General features: G+C 41.4%; 1 protein-coding gene across 1 annotated transcript in view; it reads left to right on the plus strand.

The window, feature by feature from the left end:
* The window catches only part of LOC134291547 (uncharacterized), a gene marked incomplete at its 5' end in the record, with an annotated part of 384,123 nt that extends 375,000 nt beyond the window's left edge, over window positions 1-9,123 (plus strand). The window contains 3 exon segments of the mRNA XM_062859463.1: window positions 4,308-4,521; window positions 4,582-5,470; window positions 5,592-9,123. Coding sequence (XP_062715447.1) covers window positions 4,308-4,521; window positions 4,582-5,470; window positions 5,592-7,648 — 3,160 coding nt within the window. The 3' untranslated portion in view covers window positions 7,649-9,123.
* Between the last annotated feature and the right edge of the window lie 238 nt (window positions 9,124-9,361).

Below are 9,361 nucleotides of genomic sequence, written 5' to 3' on the forward strand. Positions count from 1 at the left end.
GGTTGTTTTTAAGACGCTGAGCTAAACGTGGTATCGAGCTATAGGTTATCTTTTCGCTTTTTACGTTTAACAGTGCTCTTTTCAAGGCGCTGTTTCAAGGCGTTGTATTATGGGTAATGCTAGTGCGGTAGTTCCCTTTTCTAGGGTAGTTCCCTTTTCTAGGGTAGCTTTTCCTATTTCCCTATCACTTTCCTCATCCATTTCAATCAACAAAAAAAAAACGTTGTTGGATCGTCTTCTTTGTCACACTAGAGCATTCTGATGGCATCCGGGTTCAAATCACAGTTAATAACTGTGCTAGTTTTTTTTTGTAGAGCCCTAAGCTGAGAAGCAAGTTTAGATAAAATTGGGACGTTGCACTAGAAAGAGATCTACAGAATACACTAGAAAACTAAAGGAGTTATTCTAATGGAAGCTGAGCACTCGAATTGAATATCTTTTTGAATACAAGAGGTAAAACGTTCTATTTCAATTCATTTAACTTACAGTTTCTGACCTACATACAAAATATACCCACGAAAAGTGCACGAATAATAGCAATTCGAATCTATATGATCATCAACATCAGCAGCCCTGGGCTTTGGATCAATATTGTCTAGGGAAGAGTGTCTTCTGCGGGCCCTCTTGTTTCACTTGTTGCTAGTGTTGTTAAACCATATTTCTTTATTACTTTATTGTTATTTTTTCTGATATAACAACATTAGATTAATGGGTGCGACAGGAGTGACCATCAAAGCCACTTATGTCCCAGGATAATTCGATCCAATAGCCAACGGCTTCCTCAATGGCCGACTGGGTGCGTGCTTTGGGTGGCGGATTTAAGCAAAGGAAGGGGAATCATACTTCGATTGACTTCATCGGATAAAGTGCCATCCGATAAGCGTTCTTGTATGAATCACCTTCCATCGTCTCGCAGTCAAAATTGAATTAAGGCTCAAGCATCCGTCACCATTTTTCGGAAAATAAAAAGCAGTTTTCTCGCTGCAAATCAATACAAGGATCATGAAAATATATTCACTGCACTATATTGCTAATGTGGAGTACAGTGAATATATTTTCATAGCAAAAACTTTTGTTTTGAACGAAAAAACTGCTTTCAAATGTTTGATGATGACGATGATTTCAAAAAAAAGTTCAACGTTAAATAAAGCGAATAAATGTTAAATAACTTAAACACTAAATCAGTTGTATTACAGATTTGTCCTCATTTCAACTCTAGACATTATTTTCATTACTGTATTAGTTTCAATATTTAGTTATAAAGTTTGAGAAAGAGTATAGCTACACATGACTGCGAGACGACGTGGACCACATTGAGGAAATAATTAGTCGATATATGGTAGTTGGACCATTAGGGAGGGGCCTCTATTTTGGGCATTTTTCTGCTGTTGCTCGGTCGGTTGGACTGGTTGACTGTATTTCTTTTGCGCGATGAGATACTTGCATTATCAACCCGAGCACGAGAATTTGGGTCAGTTGGTTCGATGTTGATTGGGTTGTGACAGGGGATGCCCGAGATGGTTGCCACTGCCCAGATAGTTCGGCTTCCTAATCAAATGTTGAAATTTTTAAAGGCCCAGCTATGCTGCAAATACAAAATATTTTATTTTCTTGCAAATTAAATATAATTAAAAATACATTAAATTATGATTGATATTCGTGACCATTTTTTTTACTGTTTGATTACATACACACTAATACTAAAACAATTACTGCTGTTATTCATAAACATAAATACTAAACACATAATATTTACTAATCCATTTTTCCTTCTTTGTTTCTAAAATGATGCATGGTTCGCATACTTGCGGAACATGAACGGTGCATGGGCACAAGCTTTTTCAGATTAACATATGGAAGATCTTCGAAAGACAACCAGAAGCTAACAAACACAGTCTATGGGGAAGTATCATCGACATATGTAAGTAAACAAATGTAAAATACTCTCCATGGAACCTGAATTCTAAGCGTGCACAGGTAAATAACTAAGATACGGCGGGAAACAAGAATTTATCAGAAAACTAAGTGGATGGAGAATTGTTCTTCGATTTTTCGCAATGTAAATGAAAATTTAACTAAAGTTACGCGTACGAATGAATAACTAGTTTTCAAGTAGTTTTCTTCTTTTCAAAAGCTCTAATTCTCTTTTTTTTTGCAAATTTGTGGAGCTTTTGCAGCCGAATAGCATTGATATTGCCAAGTCCGTACTAACTCCCGGCCCGAGTTACACTTAATTGTGCTTATAGTTCCGAAGCTAACGCGTGATCAATAACTTAGGATGCTTTGTTGACGTCAATGTGTTTTTACACGACACCTACTTCTTTGACTAAGCTGGACAACATTACTTATGTATGACAAGGAAAATATTTCTACGTTTTTAAATGTTGGTATTATATGAAAAGTGAGGGAGTATTACGTGTTTTCTACAGGAAAAACTAGTAGGACTGACAGAACAATTCGAAGATTTAGCCGTATATTGCCTAGATCCAGGAGCAATTTCTGTTAGGTGCAAATTTTTATTAGTTATGAAGCTAATACGTTATCAATGAGACCAATTAGTCTGGACATCTCAAATAATAATCTGCAATAAATGACGCAAAAACATTATTACCAGCAATCACTGACATAATGAACATAACTACTTGATATAACACTTCAATAGAGTAGAGGCTACATATTTGATATGGGGCAAAACAGTAACGCAACTTAAGTTTGAGAATCTAAGGCAACTAACTGACAAATTGACAAGGACCTAACATACAGCATGGACCTTACTACAGAAACCAATTTCATACTTTCTACCGTATTTGCATTATTGTGTCCCAAGTCTAGTCCAATACCTTTCCCCAACCTATATCATTACCCTTCCGATGGTGTTCATGTGGTCCGCACGGACTATTACGGCCATTACCCCTCCTTGATCTTCGGCATTGGATTGACTTGCGCTCTTATTGCCCCACCAACTGCTGCAAAATGAAAATGAAAATGAAATTCGAATCTATATGATCATCAACATCATACTTTAAGCCAATTCAAGTACCAGCGCTCATATTGTGCTGATATTGTGCACACTGCACATTGCACATTTGGTTGGTTTATTGATATTTGATGATGGAGCGATATAGCTACTCCACTCTCGACTGAACTGCTCCACAATCATACCTAAATATTCCATTTCTGTCTCATGGGAGTAAGATTTTGTGTACACGTCGGCTGCTATTAATAGCCAAGCGTCGTGCAATTCTTCATCCATCACCCCGTCATGACGTCGTTGATCTTCGTATGCGGTGCTTCCACACAGCGAGCAAATAACTGAACACACTACTGGTAGGTATGAGAACGGACTGTTGTCACGATATTTTTTTTTCGGAAGCAAACATCGTCCGACTGGCGGTAGTGTTTCGCGGTGGTTCTGTTCGTCGTCATTTGTCATGTGAGATCAAGCATCAGGGTGGCTGCCGTTTTGTTACTGCTTGCTGCAACGCAGCCACCGACCGCCTTGATGATGTGTGGGAATCCGCCCTCGTTTTTGTCGACGTGAAAACCATATTGTCGTTTGGCAATATTGTGGGTGGCTCCAGATAGCTTAAGCATAAGGTGTGGAAGAGGAAACGTGTGTACACGTGTTAACTTGTGGGGTAAATTTACCTATAGAGGGCCCTTGAAAAGTTTCCAAAAAGCTGTTCCAAAAAATTTCAATATCTAGCGAACGATTTTCACCTCAGCCAAATTCAGCAAATTATTGCTGTTTGCGAGTAATTTTCGTGAAAATTCCAGGAATTTGAATTATCAATTGAACTTTCAGTGAAACTCCTTAATAAATTCCCAGTGGAGGTCGTGGTGGAACTCCTAGCGTATTTCCAGTGAAACTCTTAAATAAATTACCATTGGAATTTCTAGAGGAAATTTTGGAGAAATTCGCAGTAGAACTTCTAGAGGAACTCTCAGTGAACCTCATTGAGGAATTCACGGAGGAAATTCCAGGGGACTTCCCAGAGGAAATCTTTGAAGGAAGTTTGTGGGCAACACTGCTGGAAGAATCCCATAAAGAGGTCGTCTCCAGCATTTTCTTGTATCTCGTGAACACTATTATACACTCTGCTAGTTGTCTCCGGAATCCTTAAAGTTTTTCTATTACCATCTTCCAGGATTTTGAAATGTTTCATGAAGTTGCGAATGAAACAATCAAAGTTTACCTTGGTAATCGCTATGTTTAGACAAGATTTAATCAGCGGTTTATGCAGTTTACATCTAAAGAAATAATCAAAACTTCATTTACAATCATATTTATTTTCGCATCGTTACAGGCAAGATGCATCCAACTTCAAGGCACCCGGACTGAAACTGCTGGTAAACAAAAAGAACATCCACCGGTTGATCAAGGTTCGCGCTGAAAAGGCTTCCGACAGTATCAAAGGATCGGTTTCCAGAACAATCGGCAGCCAAAGTGGAGACGACATTGACAGCGAAGAATTGGAAAGGGAAACTCAAAAGGAACGCGACGATAAGATTACGGCTGAGGTAGGTTCCTAGATGTTTACCATCCGTTCCATTGTATAACAAAATTGATTTCATTTGCAGAAGTTGAACCAAATTAAAACTAAAATCATGATGAAGAAGAAAAAATTGGCGAACTCAACCCTACCAGCTGCGACTGATTCGGAAATGGTCTTCAAAGAGGAGAGAGCGCCTATCGCACGCCCTACGTATTCGGCTGGTCCGATTGGGTCGGCGATTCCGCATCATTCTCGACCGCTATCGTCACACACGGCCTCCATTGCCACGGCCACCCGAGAACCGTTCTTGCCACATATCAACTTTCACAATCCTATCACTCGGCAGACGACCACGACAATAGAGTTGGATCGGTACTCGCAGATCCGTGAAAATCTGCAGCGTAATCGTTCCTTCAAGACCATCAGTGTCAAACACTTTAACGTATCCGCCCACGATATGACGACGGCGCACCACGATTCGAGCAAACTCGAGCGGTCGCTGTCGTTCCACTCTAACGGTATCCTGAACCGCATGGACTCCGATTCCACCGGTGCAGCCGGAAGTACCCACAGCGCCCACAGTCAATCCCAGCAAGAATTTTATTCCACCTCGATGCACGACATTATCGAATTGCTCAAGTGCCCCTCCAAACTGCGAACCATTTCGCACGACGCCCTCAACAAGATAATATCCAAGAAGCCACCCCACCACACCTCGACCAAGCTGTTGGAAAACAGTTCGCTGAAGAATATTGACGAATTCCTACGGGACTACGATGTGACCATGTCGAACCGACTGAAAGCGGCCGCTGCTACAACGGCGACAACCGCCGGCGATTGTTCCAATCTGCTGGCCGAGAGTATGTACAATAAGGACACGGGATTTGCCTCAGCGGAACTAGCTTTCGATAAGACTTCCAATACTGGCACATTGGACAAAACGTTCCGGACGCTGTACAAATCGACTTCGGACGGTAAGTTTGTTATGTGCTTTAACCCTAACAATGTTGGTGCTTCAACAAAAGCTGTTAATGTTTCACGAGCTTCTGTCTATTCTTCAATACTAATGCGGTACGCTTTTCCCTTTTTCCACAGACAACAGTTCGTACGAGCTGCCAAAACTCCTCATCCGCGAGGACTCCCCGGTGGAATCGTTCCATAGTTCCTATCCTCAGTTGGAAACGGTTGCACTGCGTGGTGAATCGCCGAAAAATTTCAACTCCATCACCAAACTGCAGGATACCGGACCCGGTGGATCCCTAGCCGATAATGCGACATCGCTTGCTCCGGGTGGGTTAACCAAGGCCAACAGTGAGAAAAGCAAGTTGGCTTCCGGGTCCCTACTGCAGCTGTACGAACATCCTCCGGCACCGACGGCAGCGGCAACCACCACGGCTGCTATCGGTAGCGGCGGACTAGGCAGCGGGGGGATCTCGAACGGTGGAACCTGGGCACCACACTACGGGGGTGTTGGCGGCCATCATCATTCGGATTTGGGCATTAACGAACTGGAACTGAAGTTCATCAACAATGGACTGATGGATAAAGGTGCTAGCAGCAGTAATTCCGTGTTTAAATTGCCGGCAGTTTCAAATCTGGAAATCAATCACTGGAATGCCCTTTCGAATGATTCGGTGGATGGCAAGGATAAGGAGGAAGAGCAAGCCTCCAACCCGAGAACGTCCAACGGATTCATTCATAGTGATTTGTCAATTTCGTCCGATGAGGACGATTTGTTCAGCATTTCGGATTTGATCTACAAAAATCAGGCGAACAAGTCCAAATCGATCGACTTGAATGAGTTCCGGAAGACGTTCGGAAGCAGCCCGACACTCCTAAACAACTTTGGTGGAACGAACACCAATCTTGCGCCTCAGTTATCCCGACTGGATGCCATTCCTTCACAGTATCGAAGGGGTTATACCAATCTGAACGACGCAGGCCTTTCCTGTTCGACTTCGGAGCTGGAGTGTGTCAATGCGACGACCAAGAAAAAGACTGGAAGCGGTGATAACGGGGAACTATCGCCACTACTCAAACATAGAAACAATGATCATATTGCCTATGTTAGAAGTTATGAAAATTTGAACCGCTACAAGGCGTTCTCGACGAAGAACGGGGACGCCAGTGATATCCTTCGGTGTCAACAGGGTGCCGGGCAGTTGCTGCCCGGAATTAGCAATTTAGATAGCATCGCCGACTCCGATCTGAACAGCAGTAGCGGTTCCGGATCTAATCTGATCGATGATAGCTTTACCGATTTCGAATATAGGTTCTCTAGGTTAAGTTGTTCCGGTGGCAATGGTCATCACAGCGGAGGTTGTAGTAGTACTAATGCTAGTAGTAATACTCAAAACAGTAGCAGTAGTAGTAGTAGTAATCCTAATAATTGCCAGAATAGTCACCGGATGCCATCGTTGAACGACTTGAACCATCGGAATCGATTGCTGCAAGGTCACCCACCTCCATTCAATAGCACCTCGTCGCCATTTAGTAATAGTAATAACTCCAACACCGCTGCAAACTACTACTTTCCTTCGGATGAAAGCCTTTTCAATATAGATTCGTTCTTCGACGATTTCGTTGAAATCGATACCAGTGATATATTCGACAGTGCCGAGTACATCAATATTGGAGGGGGAGCCCGCGGTTCGAACTCTTCCTCCTCTAAAATGTTACCAAAAACGAACAATTCCGCCCTTCTGCTTCCGGATATCCTGCAACAGGACGAGCTCCTGTTGAAACCCCATTCCGGTTACGCCGATGCCGACGACATCCTGAATGGCACCAACGGCGGCGGACGCACTTCATCCATCCACCAGTTGGACAGCGGTGAACCCATAAGTCTGAATGATCTTCCGCCGCTGGTCCGACTCCCGCCGCCACTGGATCACCACTCACAGCAATCGCCCAATTCCACCATGCAACATCACCCGGCCGAACCGCTCAAATCGAAAAAGCTCCGGTGCGCTCAATGCAATCGCAAACTGGGCGTCATCATGATCATGAAGTGTCATTGTGAGAAGATTTTCTGTGCCCAGCATCGGTACGCCGAAGCGCACAACTGTTCGTACGATTTCAAGCTCGAGGGCAAGAAAATCCTCGAACGCGAAAATCCACTGATTGTGGCACAAAAATTGCCCAAAATCTAGGCCCGCACCTACACGTGTTTATTGTGTTATTAGTTTGAATTGTTTTCTTGATCCAAAACCGTGACATGTAGAACGACTTACGGTGCACGTATAACAAACGTCAGTTGCCGCTACATGCCATTTTCAGTTAGTAACACTTAGTTTTTTTTTCTTTTAAGGGGAAATATTTGGAAAGTTTGATAGTAAATATGTTTTCAGGTTTCCCTCGTAGATTTAGGTCAAGTTCGAAGTTCTTGACGTTTAGCAACAAAAGCAAAGGAATACATTTATCTTGTTATAGTTTAGTAATCTAGACACATCAAATTGCATTCGATTATCTGGGAGTGCAATGATTATATTATGTTCAATTATGTAGCAGCAGTACATTTCTTTCCATTAGAATATTGCTTTGGCACGGAAAATGCAGTAATGTGCGATTTGGAAAACTAGGTGTTAGGGAAATTCAATGGGATTGCCTGGTAGGTTCGATACTGAAAGTTCTGATTTTAGTAGAAAACTATGTGACATTGACAGCACGGGTGCACCTTGCTAGGAAGAAATGGTTTTGCCTTATTATGTATCATTAGTGCTACCAATCGTTTTTTATTTTGTAAATTCATAGAGCAAATCTTATCAGAATATCTATTATCTACTTTCGTAAAAAGTAATTTCATAAAACCTTATAATTGCAAAAAGACACGGATATAGAGGGAAAAATTAAAAGGTAAAAAATATTTAGCTAGATACTCCATCTACCTATTTCGAATTCTATAGATGATATATTCAATGTTTAAAACAAACCACAAAAGTTCGAAAAAATCAAATCGGAATCACAAACCCGAGTAAAATGAAGAAAAAATATATATCATTCTGCTCATCGGTCCACGGTACGAAATAAAACAAACCAAAGCATGATTTTCAAAATCAAACTAACCTGAACGCACGAAGAAATGTGAACTAGTAGTATGGCCAGCCGCACACAACAGGCAAAAACGGCAACTCAAAATACCTACACTACAGTCAATAAAGCAGAGATCATCATCTAGCGAAAGAGAAGAGCATATTTTACCTATACATGCAACTATACGCATAGTAACTTATTTTCTTTATTATTTTACTGGTGGTTTTTCAAGTAGTTTCCAATTTATACTGGATAGTAATCAATAGACGATTCGCGTTAGCAGTAACATAAAATCGCTGTGCGTACATGTAATTTGGATTATATCGATAATATTGGTCCCTAATTGCATAACACAATTTACCATTTAATCAACTACTATCGTGAAGTAACTGGGTGGAAAAATAAAACAAACCAATAAAAAAAGAAACTACTAGTGTCGCAAAATGTAAACGTCAGTTCAGAGCTACAATTCTAGAAATTTATTCTTGCAAGCGTAATAATTTATTACTTACCTAAACAAGAAAAAAAAGCTACAAAAAATAGTGAAAAAAAAACTATAAACAATAAAAATGCATAAAAAGCTCACAAAGTAAAACTCGATCGCAGGATCATTATTTTTTCGTGGTTATGGATGACATCGACCCCAAGAGTAGAGTAGGATGCTTTTACCAGACTGGCTGGTTGCGGATTTCCAGAGTGTGTCTTTTTTAGCTTAGTCTTTTGTGTGCTTAGCTGGTAGTGCAGCCTGCGACATTCATCTTGTCCTTCGGACTTCAGCTAGATAGAGCAGGTACGATCCGAGTTGAAAAACAACAAAGCCGCTGGAGCAGATC

This window comes from Aedes albopictus, chromosome 3 (assembly GCF_035046485.1).
Source record: "Aedes albopictus strain Foshan chromosome 3, AalbF5, whole genome shotgun sequence".
NCBI lineage: Eukaryota > Metazoa > Arthropoda > Insecta > Diptera > Culicidae > Aedes > Aedes albopictus.